The sequence below is a fragment of the Phascolarctos cinereus genome, unplaced genomic scaffold (assembly GCF_003287225.1).
Source record: "Phascolarctos cinereus isolate Bilbo 61053 unplaced genomic scaffold, phaCin_HiC Scaffold_4;HRSCAF=312, whole genome shotgun sequence".
NCBI classification, from domain to species: Eukaryota; Metazoa; Chordata; class Mammalia; order Diprotodontia; family Phascolarctidae; genus Phascolarctos; species Phascolarctos cinereus.
In genome coordinates this window covers 284,969,012-284,989,190 of record NW_027555847.1, presented here as the reverse complement: position 1 = coordinate 284,989,190, position 20,179 = coordinate 284,969,012, and the positions used below count along the sequence as shown (strand labels likewise).

The window sequence follows — 20,179 nt, the reverse complement described above, 5'->3', positions numbered from 1 at the left end:
ATTTCAGGTAGATTTGGTTTGGGTTTTTTTTGGTTGGACAATGGGGGTTAAGTAACTTGCCCAGGGTTACAGCTAGTAAGTGTTATGTGTCTGAGGATGGATTTGAACTCAGGTCCTCCTGAATCCAGGGCTGGTGTTCTATCCTGAGGTTAGATTTGAACGTGGGTATTTCCTGACTCCTGGCCAAGTACTCTATCCATTATGCCACAGCTGCTTAAAGTTATAGAACTTCTGCCAAAGAGTCTGGTAAAAAATTAACTTCCTGAATTGGTTTTGAATTGGGGATTTAAAAGCTCAATCTAGTTTTTAACCTAATTAGAATCAGAATAGACCTGATTACAGAGAAAAGAATTACAGTTAAAGTAAAACTTCTAATTAAGCCTACTTCTAATTCAATTTAATACACCCACTGTTTATTAACTATTTACTGTATGGAAGCTAATATACATGACATGGAAAGGAGGCATATTCTGATTCCTTCCTCACCCCTCAGTTGCTAGTGCTTTTCCCTATGTCTCCTGCTGAAATAATTTTAAAATTACTTTTTTTGTAAATATTTTCTATATACTTACATGTGTGTGTTATTTCCCTTTATACAATATAAATGACCTGAGGGTAGGGATTGATTCATTTTTTTCTTTTTATGCCTTGAGTCTAACATAGTACCTGGCACTATGAAATAGATTCATATTTGTATCATTATTTGTTTAGCCGTTTCTCAATTGCTGGTTTACTACAACAAAAGTTCAGCTATAAACATTTTTGCATGTATGGATCCTTTTTTTTCTTTCTTTCTTTGTCTCTTTGAGTGTCATTGAGTTTGGCTATAATCACAAATTAATTTCCAGAATAGTTGAATCAATTAACAGTTTCACCAACAGTACATTGGTATGCCTATCCTTTAACATCCCGACCAATAATGATTTTTTTCCATTTTTGTCACTTTGCCAGTCTGATAGGTAAAGTGGAGTCCTCTGAATTTCCTTAATTTGTACTTTTCTTATTATCAGTGATTGGGCAAATTTTTCAGATGATCATTGATAACTTGCATTTCTGTTCTTGAGAGCTGTCTTTATATCTTTTGACTATTTGTCATCTATTGGGGAATAGCTCTTATTAATTTTTAAAAACCAATTCCTTACATACTTTTATCAGAAACATTTTTGGAAAGATTTTTTTCCTATAAATTGTTTCTCTTCTAATCTTAATTGCGTTAATTTTGTACAAAACCTTTTTAAGTTTGATGTAATTAAAATTGTTTATTTACTCTCCTATGAGCCTCTCTATTCTTTGGTTGAGAAGACTTCCTCTGTCCAGAGCTGTCAAAGGAATCAGTATCCCTCTTCCTCTAGTTTAATTATGTTATGATCTATTATATCTAAGTCATCTATCTATTTGGAGCTTTTTCTGGCATATGGTATGATATGTTGTGAGAGAGCCAAATTTCTGCCAGACACCTTTCCAGTTTTCCTGGTTTGTTTCGTTTTGTTTTGTTGAATAGGGAGTTCTCACAACAGTAGTTAGATATCTTGAGTTTATCTTGAGGCACCTAAGTGGAGCTTCCAGTCAGGAAGAACGCGGTTCAAATCTTGTCTCAGGAACTTGCTAGCTGTGTGATCTGGGCAAGTCACATCTTCTCTAGGCCTCAGTTTCCCATAGAATAATGTACCTACCTTACAAGGTTATTATGAGAAACAAATGAGATAGCATATATAAAGTACTTTAGAAACCTTAAAATATTATATAAATGCCAGTTATTATTATCAAATACTGTGCTCTATGGTCTGTTACTTTTGGATGTTGTATAACTAATATGTTGTACTGATATTTGTATTTTTTAAGTCACTACCAAGTAGTTTTGAGGATTACTTCTTTGTAATCTAAATTGAGCCCTATTACAGTAAGCCCCTCTTCCTTCTTCATTTTTTTTTTTGCTACTTCCCTCGAAATTCTCCGCATTCACTTTTTCTGGCTCTACAAGTAACCCTTTGCTAGTTTGATTGGCATGATACTGAATCTGAAGAATAATTTAGATAGTATTATCACTTTTATTTTAATAGCGCAGCACAACCATAAGTAATTAATATCTATCCAATTTGAGTATGTTTATTTCTATGAAGTACTTATAATTGCATTTACAAAATTTCTGAGTGTTACGGTAGATTAACTCCCAGATTTTTGATACATTTTATAGTTATTTCAAAAGTAATTTTTCTGTCCTTTCTTAAAGGGACATCAATATTCAACAATACTTAGCAATGTTCAGAAAGGTTGATGATTTTGAGGGGGAGCATTTTATATCCTGTCACTTTATTGAAGTTATTAATTATTTAAATTAACTTGGTTTACTTAGAGAACTCTGAAGATGCAGCTATCATATCATATCCAAAAAGAGATTATTCTGTTCCTTGCTGTTGCTTATTTCCTTAATTTCTTTCTTTCTCTCTCTTTTTTAAATCATTGCTATAGCTAGAATATCTAGAACTTTATAAAATAATAGTGATGGCAATGGATATCCTTGCTTTTACCTTTTATAGTATTAGAAAGGCTTCTAGAATTATTCCATTGCTGACAATATTGTCTTTTGGTTTTTACTATTTATAAACCCTATTAAGGAATGTTCTGTTTATTTATAAATTTCTCAAAGTTTTTAATGTAAAAGGATACTGCACTTTGTAAGAAAAAATATTTTTCTGCATCTATTATATAATCATGTAATTTTTATTTTGGTTATTAATATGTTCTGTTGTTTATAATTTAACTACTACTGAAACAACCTTATATTCCTAGAATATATCCAACTTGGTCATTTAATACGATGCCATATCCACTTAGCTAATATTTTATTCAATACTTTTGCACTGGTCTATTGCTTTCTTTCTCTTCTTTGCATTTCTTTTTAAGATTAAAGTTTAGCTTTCTTCTAATTAACAAATTTATTTTCTGCCTTTCACTTCATTATTTATTGAGGGGAAAAATTATATGATCAAACATGTTTAGTAAAACAAAAATTCTCTCATTGACTGTATCACACACACGTACCCATATATGCATATAGGAGCTAGGTGGAACACACTGGATAGAGTGCCAGGCCTGGAATCAGGAAGACCTGAATTTAAATCCAGCTTCAGATACTTGGTAGCTTTGTGACACTGGACAAGTCACTTAACCCTGTTTGCCTTAGTGTCCTCATTTGTAAAATAAGATGGAGAAGGAAATGGCAAATCACTCCAGTATCTCAAGGGTTCACCAGCATGGCAGATTGCAAGGCCTAAGGGTTCTTGGGTTATATCAGTAAATGCCAGGTGTCTAGAGGCTAGATAAGTCCTGGAGGATCTTAGAAGGCAGTCACAGGGAAGATAAGGTCTGGTGGCCCTTAATAATGTTGATGATTCTAATCTCATTCAAGCCTTGTGAGCAGTTAATTAGTCTATATGGTTTCTTGACAGCCCAGAGCCAAGTAGGAATAGAAAGTAGGAGGTAGGGAGGAAGGACACTGCCTGTGGTGACAGTTCATCTCCATTCCTGACTATCCTGGATGGGTTTGGGATTGTCCAGGGCCAAAGGAAAGAGAAAAAGGTGAAGAGTACCACTGGTAATGGCAGATCACCCAGGCCATCCTAGATATGTTCTATTCAGATCTTGAAATTCTTCCTTATTTATCTTGTTGTTAGGTTTGTTAGTTTGGGAAAGGGAGCACAGGTATTAATAGTCTTTCTGCCTGTTTCTTCTTGTAATTCTATTGTTTTTCTCCAGATACTATGCCCTTCAGTTCACACATATTCAGTTGATACTGCATTGTCTATTATGCCTTTAAGTATAACATAGCTTCTTTGATTATCTTTTGTTATGTCTTTTTATTCTTGATCTATTGAGATCATGATTACTCTCTTCACTTTTACGAATTTACTTGAAGCATAACAAACTTTGCACCATGGCATCTTCATTTTAACTTGGTGTGAATCTTTGTTCACTTATGTTTCTTATAATCAGCATAATGTTGTATTCTACTTTCTGATCCATTGTGCTACCCCATTTCATTTTATGAAAGAGTTCATAACAGTCACATTCACTTATTAAAATTATTTTTTTAATTATAAGCATTTATTCTCATTTCTATCACCTGCCCCATTGGGGGGAGGAGGGGGAGAAAGAAGACCAGAATCTATGTAATACCTATACATGGACAAACAAAGCAAATTACTGTGTTGGGTGTGTCCAAAAATGTATATCTCATTCTGTGTATTAGTCCACCATCTCTCTCTCAAGGAGGTGGGTGATTCTGGCTGTGACTTTTTGGCACCCAAACTCATTTTTTTCTGACTGCTGACCATATTTTTTTCCTTTGATTTGGAAGGTCTGGGTTTCGGTGCTTTCAGTTTTGGGTCTCTTTCAAGTATTTTCTTTCAAGTGCATTCTTTCTATTTTCACTTTGCCCTCTGGCCCCAATAAATCTGAACAGTTTTCTTTTCCGATTTCTTGAAATATGGTATCCAGGTTTCTTATTTGGGCATGGTTTCTTGGGGAAGTGATAATTTTAGAATTATGTTTCCTCAAGCTTTTTTCTGGGTCAGTTGTTTTTTATAGTAACTACTTTATCTTTTTTCCCATTTTTCAGCCATTTGATTTTTTTCTATTAATTATTGTTATCTGATGAAATAATTGAGTTTTGATTGCTTCATTCTGTTTTTTAGGGATTCTACTACTTGGATATGGTTTCCACCTTCTGTTCTAAGCTATTCATCCTCTTTCCATTTTTTGCTCTAGAATTCTAATTTCATTCATTTTCTTTTATTTTATTTCTTTTAGTCCCTGTGACCAAGCAATTGTTCCACTTGATGCTCTATTTGTCTTTGTTATGGAGCTAAACACTTGTTCTGGGTTTACTTCTTGTGCATCCCAAACCCACAGTGCTTTTTCATTGTGTTTGGTGTTTTGTTCTGTTTGGTCATTTCTATACTCAGTTCTCAGATTTGGGCATTGTGCCATAGCCATAGTTCATCCCCTCCAGCATACTTGGATGGGTTGAGTAGACCTTGTTTTCCTGTGTAGTCTGGATGCCACTGTCATTGTCATTCTGAATAGAGTTGCTGGTATCCTCTTGTGTTCCTCTATCCCACCCCAACACACACTTACTTTGATCCCTAATTTCTACCTACAAAACCACTTAGTATTGGCATCTGGATACTGAGTTGGTTCTGTCTCTGTTGCTTTTAGGAGTTTACAGGTTGACCTTGTCTCCCTGAACAGAGATCTATCAGGGCTGGCCAGAGATCAGAATGGGGTGAACTACTTTTTTATTTTGTATCTGTTGTCCCATTGACACCACACTGATGACAACTAAGGATCACTTTGGTGATGATGGACTAGTTGATATACCTGAGATACTCTCTTAGTTTTGACTTTTAAAAGGCAGGGTGCTGGAATACACAAAGATTTATAGGTCTAAAGAGCTAAAAAGTGACAGACAGAATAAGGAGAGGGGATAGACACATATAGACTCATAACCCTGGAGACAGGGTTGGGCATCTATTTGAGGTCAGAGAACCACATGCTCTGCAGGGAAGATAGCACTGAAGAGGAGGCTCCAGCAGAGAGCTAAGTAAAAGTAGTCCCATATGATGGGTGTTTGCTGTGTGTCTAAACAGCTTAATATGGCATCATCCACATGGAAGATGCTGGAGACCTGATACCAGAGACAAGGACTGAAGCATAAGTGACATTCTGCACCCACCTACCCAAAGATTGGCAACATCCTTTTTCCATTCACTGCATAGCTAGAATGGGCATCATTTTAACAACAGCATTACTCATTAGCTGTGTAGCTTTTATGACATTCCCATCTGAGGGAGCCGCCAATGTGAAAAAGGTGGCGGGGAGGGCCTGAGAGCTCCCCCCTCCCATCACTTAGGCCATATAATCTTGAGAAATGGGCCTAGGTCTTTGGCCTTTTCGTTCGTTCTTTTCTGTTCTAGGTCCAGGGAGTGGAATGTCTGATTTGCCCAGGAGTTCAAGCCACAAGGATCCAGGAGCCCAAGAATCCAGGCCTGGTGTTGCAGCCCACTCAGCAGAAGTCAGCATGGCCAGCTTTGGACTTGAATTTGGTGGGACGAATGCTATGTAGGAACTGAGCTAAGCTGTGAGCCTAATTCCTCTTTACCCCTTCCATCCCTCCTCCTCCCCCTTCAAAAAACCTACAACAATGTGGTATAGGGGAGATTATGCCCCTGAAGTTTAGGGGAAAATATTTATACATTTTTTCTTGCTATATCTTTGAAGTAAATATCCTTTTGTATAAGTTAATCTTGGGATTCTAAAAATGATGGGGAACATAGAAAATGGGGGACTTAGAGAGACTATTGAATTTCCTCAGAGTATTGGAATACCCTGTGAGGGATGAATGTAATAGGCCTGTCTCTGAAAGCATGGGGCCAGAGTTAGCTACCATGCACTAGATCAAATGAAGGAACTCCTGGGTAAACAAAGACCTGTTTCAAAGTTAGGCATATTAGAATAGGATCTAAGAAGCAATAGGGAACAGAACAAACACAAGAAGGAGCAAATCTGAACTTGCCATCCAGAGCAGAACTCTGTCTGGAGTATTGTCTAGGTTCCAGGGAAAGGTAGGGCTCACCAGAAGGGATGTTTGACTCTCTAGTAACCCAAGCTGTTTTTAGCTGGTGATGAAGAGAAGGCAAAATTAATATTTTGTTTTTGTTTTGTTTGTCAGTAAGAATGATTTTTAGACTGTAAAGGACTGAACAAATATTGCTAATAGGAATTTGATTATTAAGATAAATAAGGAGATAAGAGAATACCTAACTTGCCTTATGGCATTTATATTAGTCACCTGGCCAAAACTAATTAAATTTTGGATAGTGTAGAAACTGGCAAATGTGATTGCTGTGCCACAGGCAGTAATCTTTGAAGGATCATGAAGAGCAGAAATACCTCAAAAATGTGGAAGGAAAATGTTGGCAAGAGTACTTCACAAAAAGGAAAGAGAATGGAGTCTGAAAACTATAGGCTACTGAGTTTCATTTTGATTCCTGGAAAAGTTCTATAACATATTAGCATGAAACTAGATGGGGCAGAGTTTTAGGTTTAAGGGTTGGAAAGACCTCAGGTCAAATACTGCCTCAGACACTTAGAAAGTCACTTAACCTCTCAGCCTCAGCATTCTAATCATGTAAAATGCGGAACTTAGACTCAACTGATCTCTAAGGTCCTAACTTTAAATCTATGCTATTACATTTAATTAGTGAATATCTAGAAATTAAATCTGTCATCACAAAGACCTTCATTAAGAATTAGTCATGCCTGGGGCAGCTAAGTGGCACAGTTGATAGAGCACCGGCCCTGAAGTCAGGAGTACCCGAGTTCAAATCCGGTCTCAGACCAAACACTTGACACTTACTAGCTGTGTGACCTTGGGCAAGTCACTTAACCCCAACTGCCTTAAAAAAAAAAAAGAATTAGTCATGCCCAAACCATGATTCCAGAGTAATAAAGATAAACATGTTACCTACTTCTAACAAAGAAGTTACAGACTGGAGATGCCTAAGTTGCTGTACATTTTTGGATTTCAATTCCAATTTGGATTCTAAATTCCAACATAGGATTTACTTTACTTGACTGTTCATATTTGTTACAAACATTTTTGCTTGTTTTTATCCAATTTGGAGAGGAGAAAATGAAAAGAGAGAAAATAAATACTTGTTAGTGAAAACAAACAAATTTTTTTTAAAAAAAGAGTAGGTCATGCCAAAGTAGTTCCATTTCCTTTTTTAAATGAGATTACCAGACTGAAAGATTGTGGGAACTGTAGAAATGTAATTGCCAAGATTTTAGTAAAACATTTATCAATCTCTCATTTTCTTGTGGATGGGACTTTGAAATATAAACTTGGATAAGGCTCCTCCAAATGTTCTATTAGGTGAAATAAAAACTGTCCTTTATTCAGCCAGGGTATGGGTTTTAGTACATAAGTTATTGCAGTTCCTTCTAATTCTGGAATTCTGTGATTCTGTATTTGCGTTAGAGCTGAGAGCCTTCTTTCCTTCTTTCCTTCTTTCTTTCTTCCTTCTTCTTTCTTTCTCTTTCTTTCTTTCTTTCTTCTTCTTTCTTTCTTTCTTTCTTTCTTTCTTTCTTTCTTTCTTTCCTTCTTCTTCTTCCTTCTTCTTCTTCTTCCTTCCTTCTTCTTCTTCCTTTCTTTCTTTCTTTCTTTCTTTCTTCTTTCTTTCTTCTTCTTTCTTTCTTTCTTTCTTTCTTTCCTTCTTTCTTTCTTTCTTTCTTTCTTTCTTTCTTTCTTTCTTCTTTCTTCTTCTTCTTCTTCTTTCTTCTTCCTTCTTCCTTTCTTTCTTTCTTTCTTTCTTTCTTTCTTTCTTTCTTTCTTTCTTTCTTTCTTTCTTTCTTTCTTTCTTTCTTTCTTTCTTTCTTTCTTTCTTTCTTTCTTTCTTTTTGTAGTGACCTATGTATGAACCAAATTCTGATGTTCTTAGGGAAAACACTGGGTAGCAGCATGAGCCATAGACAACCTGGCTTGTGTAAACTCAGAGCTATGATTGTAAGCATAAATATTTCATCTCTTTCTACAGTACAATTCTTCGCCCGTAGTAGAGAATGCAAACATTGGGACTAGCCTCTTAAAGCATTATACTGAAAAACCTATGTTATGAAGATTATCAATCAATACTGAGAAGACAGAGAGGAGGAAGAATAGGCAAAATTGTCCAGGATACAGCAGAGTAGTGAGGAGGGGGAAATGCAATGGGTTGAATAAAATGAGAAATGCTTTTTAGTTTACTTTTTTAAATGGATATTTTTCTAATTGCAAAAAAAAAAATCCTGCTCTCCACAATATATATTTGCTTTTTGAGAGAAGTCCCATAGATGTGCCATAGAAGGCAAAATTTTCAACTTTGTGCAGGAAGAGATGGAAATATTTTCAAAACTTCAAAAATTTCAACATTTCAAAATTTTCAAATTCAAAAAGTCAAATTTCTTGTTTCAGCTCTGACAAAGGGAACAATAGAGTTGATTTGAGATAGTGAAGTAGCAATTACACATAATCTGAAAATGAGTACTATTACTTTCCTGAGGATATTCTATTGTAGAACGCTATTATGATGCATAGCATATTGCTCAGTAATCCTCTGGGTTTTCCAAAAGTTCAGAGAATATGCTGTCCTCCTAAACTATCAGGGGAGTAAAATCTAGGTCAGCCCTAGTAATTAGTAGAATAGAGTGCTGATTTCAGCATAGCACTTTTACATCGAAAACTATAATAACCACCGTCTACTACTACAGCACATGTACAACCACACTGAAAGTAAATGAAGAGTGAAGTTCTTATTCTTCAACCAACTTTCATTATCCATTCCACAAACAATAACCTAAGTTTTCTCATCTGAAAAAAAATAAGCTCGTGGGGCAGCTAGGTGGCACAATGCATAAAGCACCAGCCCTGTATTCAGGAGGACCTGAGTTCAAATCCTGCCTGGGACATATAACACTTACTAGCCTGTGTGACCCTGGGCAAGTCACTTAAGCCCATTGCCTAGCGAAAAACAGACAAACAAGCAAAAAAATCTCATTAAAATAGATAATCTTTAATTTCCCTTCTGGTTCTAAATCTTATGACCTTTCTACTTCCCCCACTCCCTCCCCCATACCAACCTCATCTAGGAGAGCTAATGTCACATAATGCCTAGAAAGCTAATCTCAGAGTCAAGAGGACCAGGATTTAAATTGGACCTCTGATACATATGGATTATACGACTTTGAGTGTCAGTTTAACCTCTCAGTGCCCCAAGCAACATTCTAAGACTAATATGCTGCATAGGTTGTATAGCAATGCCCCTCTGCTTTGGTGGCACTAGTTTACTTACCGATAATTCCCTATACTAATGAAATTATAGAACTGTACAGTTCCCCTCTCTTAGCCCCTATTTCTTTTATGAGTTTTATCCCTGTTTCTTAGATTTGGATCATTTTATATTCTAATAAAGCTATAAAAATAAAACCTCTCTGACAGTGATGTAGCCCTTCTCTTTACCAAAGCCAACCTACAGACTCATAAGTAGTTGGAAGGGGTCTTAGTGGTCATTGAATCCAACTCTCCCATTTTAATGATGAGAAAACTAAGTTAAATGACACACTCCTGTAAATATCGAGGCCAATCTCCTTCATGCCCCTATATGTCATACCATGTTGTCTCATCCCATTGCGTATACACTTTGCTCCTGTCCCCTTCCACAGTCTATAGATGATTATAAACTCAATTATCCTTTCAGCCTTCTATTGGTTCCTTCCTTCTGCCTACTGCCTTCAAATATGCTAAAATATCTCCCATCCTAAAAAAATAAAACCTTAAAAGCAAAACCTTCACTAATCCCCCATCCTTCCTTTCTCAATCAAATTCCTAGAAAAAACTGTCTACATTTGACTGTCTTTATTTCTTTTCCTCTCACTCCTCAGCCTTTTGCAATTTTGCTTCTAACTCATCATTCACACGAAACTGCTTTCTCTAAAGTTTCCAGCAATCTCTTAATTGCCAAATCTCCTGTTCACAATCCTAGACCTCTTCTTCTTGGACATATCTGCTCCATTTGACACAGTATGCTTTTTCCGATAGCAACATATGTTTGTGAGAGTTGAACTATAAGGAAAGCTGAGCACCGAAGAATTGGTGCTTTCGAATTGTGGTGCTAGAGAAGACTTTTAAGAGTCCAGTGGACAGCAAGGAAATTGAATCAGTCGCTACTTAAAGAAATTAATTCAGGCTATTTACTAGAATGTCAAATACTGAAGCTGAGGCTTAACTACTCACAATGGGAAGACAGGGCTCATTGGAAAATACCTTGATGTTAGGAAAGATTGAAGGCAAAAGGAAAAGGGGATGGCAGAGGATAAGAGAAAGAGATAGTGTCATGGAAACAACGAGCATGAACTTGGACAGACTTCAGCAATAGTAGAGGATAGAAAGGCCTGGCATGCCATTGTTCATAGCACAGAGAGGCTGACAGGACTGACTGACTCAACAACAAAAACACCTTCTCCTCCTAGATACTCTTTCCTTTCTGGATTTTGTGACACTACTTACTCTGTCTAGGTTTTACTCTTATCTGTCTGACCATTCTTTCATTTCCTTTGCTGACTTTTGATTCATATTTAGTAAGTCTTTGGAGTTACTATCTTAGAGGAAAGCCAGATATTTTTTCCCCCAGGGTCCTAGGCCCTGAGGACCTGGGAGGTTGAAGGTATCTTTTTCTGATGTTGTTGGCTCAAGCTCCCATTCTAATGTGTTCTGTCTACTGTTAGCTGCCAGTAATCTACACTCCAGTTGCCCTTAATCAATTAATATAAATTAGCTTCTTAAGGGATATTTACTTCAAAGAAATAATGAAAACAGAAGTACAAATATCTTCCCCAAACCCCTGGGGGAACACTTTCCTGTACTTCCTCAATCCTTAGGCTCAGCCTTGAAACAATTTATACATAGCATTTGCCCCACTGAGTTCATTTCCAAGTGTAGCATAGTTTATAGATAGATGAGTCTGCATCTCTGCTGCTTTTTAGACTGGATTGAACCAGTCTCTTGGGACTTACCATCTGATTTGCAGCAAATCTCAGCGTGGACTCCAGTCCCTAGACTTCTGGTGGCTAACTCTGCCAGTCTTCTAAAGCTCATAAGGCCAAACTCATCTCTGATTTCTTTCACCTAAAAGCAGGAACAAATAGATACAACAGAGATGTGTTTCAAACTGATCCAGGGCCAGAGAGGGACAAATGTCCCTACCCTACTCAGAAACTCTGAGATTCACCTAGCTGGGCAGTGCCTTTTGAATGCACCTCAGTTCTAGCTCCACAGTCAATTTAAAAAGTCTTGTCTTCACCATATGGTTAGCATACTGGGACCAGTTATAGAATGTTTGACCATTCCATTTGTGGATTCCATCATCTGAGCACACTGTGCATACTCATAAAGTACTGGGCTAATTGGCTGTTCCTTTATTACATATATCATAAGCCCTGATTGTAGTTGTTTTCCAAAGTTCTTTCCTAGGCCTTTTCTCTTCTGCTCTACATTTTCTCGTGGTGACCTTATCAGATCCCCAAATCATTTCTGTGCAAATGTCTCAGATCTTTATATAAAGTTCCAGTCTCTTCCCTGAGCCTCAGTCCGACATCAATTTCCTATTGGATATTTCCAACTCAGTGTCCTTAAGGCATCCCAAACTCAGCATGTTCAAAAATGAAATCATTATAATTATTGTATTTAAAATCTGAGACTAATTTAGCTAACTATGTAATAATATAGAACTATAATATCTGGGTTAGTTAGTCATATTGGTCTGTGTGTTTTTCTTTCTCCCTAACTTAGAACTCAAAACACTGAATCATCAAATAAGACCTTAGAGAAATCTTAGAGGTTATCTACTCCAACAACCTCATGTTACAGATGAGAAAACTGAGGCACAAAGAGCTGACTTGCCTAAGGCATGAGACCAGTCATTGACAAAACAAACCTGTAGTAGTAATAAAAAGCTGAAAGTATTAAATTCAACATTTATTAAATGCCTATAAGATCCTGTGGCAGGCACTGGTGATACAAAGACAAAAATTTATTAGAGTGCCTGCCCCCAAGGAGAACTGGGGTCCTACAGTGTGTACAGTAAGCAAAAATTTGTTTTCTCTAAAGACATTCATGTTCTGCAAGGGAATGTCTTATGTATCTTTCTAGCCTCATCTCTTAACATTCTCAGTTTCCCTGCATATGATCTCTTTCGTCAAGAATATCTTTGAATATAATTCAAATACTAAAACCTTTAACTAAGTCTTAGAGAGATAAGAAATTTGTTGCTATTTTTGTTTTTGCTTTTTACCATGGTATTATAGAACTAGGGGAATAGTTCAATTTAAAATATTTTATAAAATGGTCATATTTTAAAAAGTCAAAGGGTATGAATGAAAACTCAGTTAATTAATGTCAATTTCCAATTCTTTGCCACCACAAAAAGAGCTGCTATAAGTATTTTTGTACATATAGGTCCTTTTTCTTTTTCTTTAATCTCTTTGGAGTACAGGTCTCGTATTACTGGATCAAAGGGTATGCACACTTTTTTTTTTTAGCCCTATAGGAATAGTTCTAAATTGTTCTCCAGGATGGCCAGAACAGTCCACAACTCCACCAATAGTCCATCAGTGTATCTATATTTTCCCCATCCCCTCCAGCATTTGTTATTTCTGATACGTGTAAAGTGGTACCTCAGAGTGGTTTTAATTTGCATTTCTCTAGTCAATAGTGATTTAGAGCATTTTTTATGTGATTATAGATAGTTTTAATTTCTTCTGAAAACTACCTATTCATATTCTTTGGCCATTTATCAATTGGGAAATTACTATTATTTTTATAAATTTGAGTCAGTCCTCTATATATTTGAGAAATGAGTCCTTCATCAGATAAATTTGCTATAAAAATTTTTGATATTACTTCATTGGCCATGGTACCTACTAGCTAAATGTAGTTTACCTGATTATCTCTTTTAATTAGGTCTATTTTTGCTCTTGCTTTGTCTGACATCATGATTACTACCCCTGCCTTTTATACATCGACTGATACATAATAGATTCTGCTCCAGCCTTTTACTTTAAGGCTATGTGTGTCCTTTTGTTTCAGATATATCTCTTGTAAACAATATGTTGCTGTATTCTGGCTTCTAACCCATTCTACTATCTGCTTCTAATTTATGGAGGGAGCTTATCCCATTCACATTCACAGTTGTGATTTTTCTATATCTTCCTCCAACCTATTTTCTTCTGTTTATCCTTCTCTTTCTCTTTTTATCCTGTCCCTCCTCAAAAATCTATTTTACCTCTGACTGCTATCTTCCTTAATTTGTCCTCCCTTTTACCATTCCCCTTAGGCCCTGTATTTATTATCCATTTCATCTCTTATTTCCCTATTGGGTAAGATATATTTCTATACCCAAATGAGTATGTATATATATTCTTCCTTCTTTAAACCAATTCCAATGAGAGTGAGATTCAAGTATAGTTTTTATTTTGTTTTATTTTATTTGTTTGTTTATTTATTACTTTTTAGGCATTTGGGGTTAAGTGACTTGCCCAGGGTCACACAGCTTGTAAGTGTCAAGTGTTTGACCTGAGGCCGGATTTGAACTTAGGTCCTCCTGATTTCAGGGCTGGTGCTCTATCCACTGCACCACCTAGCTGCCCCTCCCCTCTCCATTTTAAAGCTCTTCTTTGTACGCCTCTTTTATACGAGATAAATTTCCTCTCCTTTCCTCCTTTCTACCTCTTCTTTTCTCCTCCCAGTGCTTTCTCACTCCATTTTTTTTTTTGAGATTCTATTTTTTAAAGTATTATTTTCTTCCGCATTTTTGGTACCTTTTTACCATGTTGTTGACTCTCTTTTCATAATTTTTCTGCATCTCTCTCATTTATTTCCCCATTTTTTCCCCTCTACTATTCATCTCTTTCTTTCTCTAAAAAAACAAAGCAACTACAACTACAACAACAAAATCCTTCCAGGAATTTTTGTTGTTCTTGGGTCCAATTAGCATTTTTTCTTTGAATCTTTGCTTGTAGCTGATTTCATATTGTTGTCTTTTTCTGAGTTTATGTCTTGGTCTTCCCTGCTATCATAGTGACTTTTTAATGATCAAATTCTTTTTTTGTTGTTTGCTCATTTTCCAAGTCTATTTCTTGATTTTGAGCTTCACATTAAAGTTAGGTTCTGCTCACCTGAGGGTGGGGATGCACTGTCCCAGGCTTCAGGCTTTTTCATGTTGCTGTTTTCATAGCTAATTCTGGGGGTCTGCAAGTTTTCAGTGCTTTCAAGGTGGTATGATCAGGGGAGAGGAGTGGTTGCTCTAGTTTTTACCCAGGAAGGCCCTTTGCTTCCCTGTAGCCACAAGTGCTGGCACTTCTCTTGACCCTGGAACTGTGAGCAGGTCCCCTGCTCTCCTGCAGCCATAAGTTCTAGCATTCTTCTCTGCCTTTAAGCTGTGACCAGGGCCCTTGCCACCAACCAGACGTGCCTCTCTCCACCCTGGAAATGTGACCCAGAACTACGTATGGGCAATAGAGTTGTCAATCAGCATCAGCTGCACCCAGTGCCAGCAAAGGGTGTCTTACAATTTCTTTCTGACCAGTTGTCTTACATCCTTACCATTTCTGGGCTGAGAGCTCCTGAATGCTGCTGCTGTTGTTGCTGCTCTTATGGCCACCGTCAAGGTTCACCGCTGCTGCTGCAGCATACCAGGCCAGCCTGCACTCTGGCTTCACAGTCCTCTCCTGCCCACCTCCTAAGTTGTGGTAGGCTGGAAAAATGTCTCCCCCTTATCTTTTGTTGGCTCTGTCACTCCAAAATTTTATTTGAGACATTATTTTAAAGTTGTTTGGAGGGAAATGTTGACAGAGTTCAGCTGCCTGTACTCTGCCATTTTAACTGCACTTCTTAGAGATCTTTTTTTTTTAAGGACCTCCTCTGAAGCCTGGTTGTCCCCAGTTATTTATTTCTCTTTCTCACCATGACACATCCCCTCTTTCTTGTATAATGTGTTTATGCAAGATGCTTGTGGCTATTAACTGGGAATATCTGTGCTGTTCATTAGTTCCAAGAAGATTAGAAGAATGTTGTATTGCATTATCTACTGTTGGAAGAGATGTAATGAGCCTAGCACTCCACTTGGAGGAAATACCTATTTAAGACATCAGTTCAAGGCAATATATGATTAAATAACAAGGAGAAGTTAAAAAAAAAGGTGAAAAAAGTGCAGAAGAGTGAGATAATCTTGGAATGAAATGTTCAGGAAGAGGCTTAATAAAGGAACCACAAACTGTCTTAGTTAGAAAAAGATACTGAAATGTCATAAATGAACTATTAAAGCAAAACCAAAAAACAATGAAAAAAACTTGATTCATTTATAAGTGTAGGGGATATATATCTATACATATATATGTGTGTATATATGTATACACACACATATATATACATATATACATATATGTATATATATGTGTGTGTATATATATATAGATATCACCTGAGTTTGACTAAATGTGTGGCTCTCCAAGGGAGAATTTGATTCCTGCATCAAGGGGAGCTGGAGAAGTGACTACAAAACTAGCCACCCTGCTCTCCTAAGAATGGAAATATTAAACTAGAATTATATCTATTTTCCCTAGGGGAAATTATTTCATTAGGTTTAAACTGATTTTCTGGTTGCTAGAAGTACTTCAGAGTCATATCTGAAGCCTTGACGCATATCACATCCAAAAAACCCATTACAAATAATGAACAGCAGATAAATCCATTTATATAAACCAGACAATTCTCAGAGAGAATGAGCTTTCCCACTGAGTGCAAAATATGTCAGCCCAACCAGAAGTCCCTGATCTCACCCATGGAGAATTTTTAAAAAATCAAATTCTTTTGGAAGAAAAAATTCCTAAAATGTAAAAAAAGTAAATCAGAAAAAGTAGGAGTGAACAGTTCATCACGTTTACAAGATATCAAGGTATATTACAAAAATGATTTCGTGGCAGTTAAAAAAAAGAGTAGATCATTGTAGAAGACTAGATAAACAAGAATTAAAAAAACAATGGAATCTAAGAGCTCAGTGTTTGATAAATCCAAGAACATAAATTACTGGGGAAAAGGAGTCCTTTATTTTTTATTTTTTGACAATAAGTGATTGAATACTTTAACCAAAGCTAAGTTTAAACTATGAGCTTACCCTTTAAACTATAATAAACTCAAAATGAATATGCAAGAATAAGAAGTCAAAACACAAAAAATATTAGAGAATAAGATCAGGTACCTTTCACAACTATGGTTAAGGAGAGAATTCTTGACTAAACGAAAGAAAGAGGACATCATCAAACATATAATAGACAATTTTGACTACATTAATTTAGAAGCTTTTACAGTAATAAAATCAATGAAGATAAAATTAGAAGAGAAAGAGTAAAGTGGGTAAATATTTACATCAAGTATTACTGACAAAAGTTGGATAACACAAATACACAAGGAATTGAAGCAAGTATCAACCAACAGTTAATCATTGATCAAACTCCTATTTATATATAACAACAAATGTCATTGCCCAAAAGATAAGAATATGAAGAGAATATGAAGTTTTCAAAAAAAGAATTACAAACTATAAATTACCATATGAGAGTATACTCCAAATTAGTCATAGTGAAAGAAATATAAAAGAAAATTCAGATTTCTATTTCATACCTTACAAATTAGCAAAGAACAAAAGATACAAAAGAGTTTTGCAGGGACTTTGGGACAATAGGCATACTGATGCTCTCTTGATTGAATTGTAAAATGTTCTACTTACTTCTCCGAGAAATTTGGAGAAACATGGGATGCTACATATGAAATGATACAAGGCAAAATTACCAGAACAAAGAGAACAGTATACACAATAATTACAACAATGTAAATAAAAAGATCACTAAAAGGAAGTTGAACTCTGAGTAATTAAAAAAACCTGTGAAGATTCCCTAGAGAAGAAAATGAAACACAATTAACTCCTCAAGGCAGCAAGTTGTGGACTAGGACAGAACAGTATTTACATTGTCGGATACAGACTATCAGATATTTTTATTTTATTGTTTTTGTTCGTCACAGAGAAGATTCAGTGGGGGTGGTGAAATGACCATGATGTAAAAGCAAAGGGCATCATTAAAATATATATATTTAAAAACTTTGAGCAAAATATGCTTCCACCCAATATTCCAGTTGTTGAATTGCTTAGCTCATTCTAACCTAATAAATCTTCCTTATCTTTCCCTTTTCCCGACATTTTGTTTCTTTGGTTTTATAATTTATAGTGAATGCACAGTATGATCATTTTAATTTCATGCTTTATTAATCTCCCTCTTAAGATTTATCAGGAATTGGAAAAGTCTGTGGCCTATGGTCTTTTAAGTGAAACAAAAGAATTTAGTTGATTTTTGGAAACTACAAAAATCAATTCAATGTATGTCCTTCCCTAATGAACTTGACCTTGGTGTATCAGAATTTGACCTTGAGCCAAAAGAACATAAGAGGTGATTTTATACACTTGACTCTTTGAAATAGTTTATTTTGTGGCTTTTATCCATGTTTTAAATGTTGTTAAATTGGCCAAAGAAAATAATTGAATTTTAAATATTATAAAATATATATGTAGATGTAGAGATAGCTAGATAGATATCCAGAATTAGTTTTGTGGATATTGATAGCTCATTCTATAGGTCTCTTCATGTATTATTTAGTACTAGCCATTATATTTCTAATTATTTTCCTCTCTGGTGATGTCTGTTCCCCAAGAATAATTCTACGTGTGTTAAAGAAGTTGATTATAAGATTGGTTAGTTTCAGGGTAACAGATTTCTCAACCACAGCTACTCTCCAGAACTATGGTTTCAATTAACACTGATTAAAGAAATGCCTACATTGAAAAATCAAAGAGACTTGAAATTTGAGGAAGTAGTAGTAGCAGCAGCAGCAGTAAGAGTAGTTTTGTCTCTAAGCACATTAGGCAGACTGCCTGTAGACTTACTGAAAAACATAGACAAGTGTCTGCCATTGGATGAAGTGTCCGTATTGATGATATGGATCTACCAAAATAGTAGTAGTAGTAGCAGCAACAGCAGCAGTAGTATCTCTATGACACAAACCTCAAGTAAGACTGAAAATAAAAGGCAAGTTTGTAGCACCAAGCGCTTTTAATAGCAGGTTGACAGTCCAAGACAAAGCAAAAGAAATATTTTCAATTCCCCTGAAGTAAGCAGGGATCTAAAGACATTTCTATGCTTAAACTCCTTAATTCACAGGGAAAATGATAACCCAGTCTAACTATTTGAATGTTACATATTTTGGTTAACTGTTCATCAGACTATATCTTCCTATCTGAATCTATCTATTTCCTTAATTCTTTTAGAATTGTGGAAAAAGGCTATTACAGTGAGCGTGATGCAGCACAGGCAGTTAAACAAATCCTGGAGGCAGTTGCTGTAAGTATTAATTAAGTATTAAGACTCATCACTAACTAGTCTTTACCCTTCTCAGAGTAATTCTTAACAATAAAATGGTTATAACTGTATCATTGTTATAGGAAATCATCTGAAAATGTTATTTTCTTATCGATTTCTTCCTTTTTTTATTGATACAAACGGTCCTGAGTGGCAAAAATATTCACTAAAATGAATTCTTTCATTAGCCAAATGTTTTCTAGTTAAACAACTGGGTTTTACTTTTGCAGCACCTCCCCCTTTCATCCTTGGTTTTTTGTTTTTTTTCGATCTGTTCCCCCCTCCCCCACCATGATAAATATATATATCCTGGCACTTTTAAACTGATTTATTGACTTCCCCCCACTCTTATTGGGCCAGCAGAACCAAAATGGATACAAAACTTTGCAATTTTAGCTTTGGAAAGGAAACAACAATTCTGAATGCATAACATTTCAAGCCAGAGCATTAGCAGAGGCAAAAAATATGCTGATAAAAGTTTGCTATAAAACATTCCCTCTTGAGAAGCTTATTTGGATAAAAAGAATTAGAAGTAATGCCACAGTTGTTAAGACTTTACTAGTTAAAACCTTTCAAATGTGTTCAGGAGGGTGATAGCTGGTAAAATATACATGATTGATTCAGTTAGAGTATAAACTCAGAACAAATTATTCTCCAAATAAGTAGGATAGATCTCAAGGGAAGATGCTTAACATAAGCGGTCAAAAGGAAAATTCATAAAATGTGTCCAGGATTAAAGCGTAGTCTATTACTTACTATCATTTATAAATTTAACAGTTAGCTACTCAGTACACTGAGAAACCAGGCTTGGCTGACAAGCATACACTGGCCTGACAACCAAATACACTATCAAACCCACTTAAAAGAAAGTAGTTCTCTGTGTCCAAAACTACAATTTTGAAATCAAAGAAAGAAAAAAAAACCCCTTCACAATCTGTGCAAAGAGCTGATAGGAATAGTAAAACTGTATTCTAACTAAACATTGCATTTAGCTTTAATTGGGTTTATAGATTCATCCTGCCAAATTTATATTTTGTTGTTGGAGGGTTTTTTGGAGGGAGGAGGATGAGAGGAATAACTATGGGAAAATCCCACATACTTGCTTTTAATAATTTTTTCA

General features: G+C 35.8%; 1 protein-coding gene across 1 annotated transcript in view; it reads left to right on the top strand.

The window, feature by feature from the left end:
* The window catches only part of CAMK4 (calcium/calmodulin dependent protein kinase IV), a 229,664-nt gene that overhangs the window by 88,451 nt on the left and 121,034 nt on the right, over nt 1–20,179 (top strand). Inside the window, 1 exon segment of the mRNA XM_021006993.2 lies at nt 18,969–19,041. Coding sequence (XP_020862652.2) covers nt 18,969–19,041 — 73 coding nt within the window.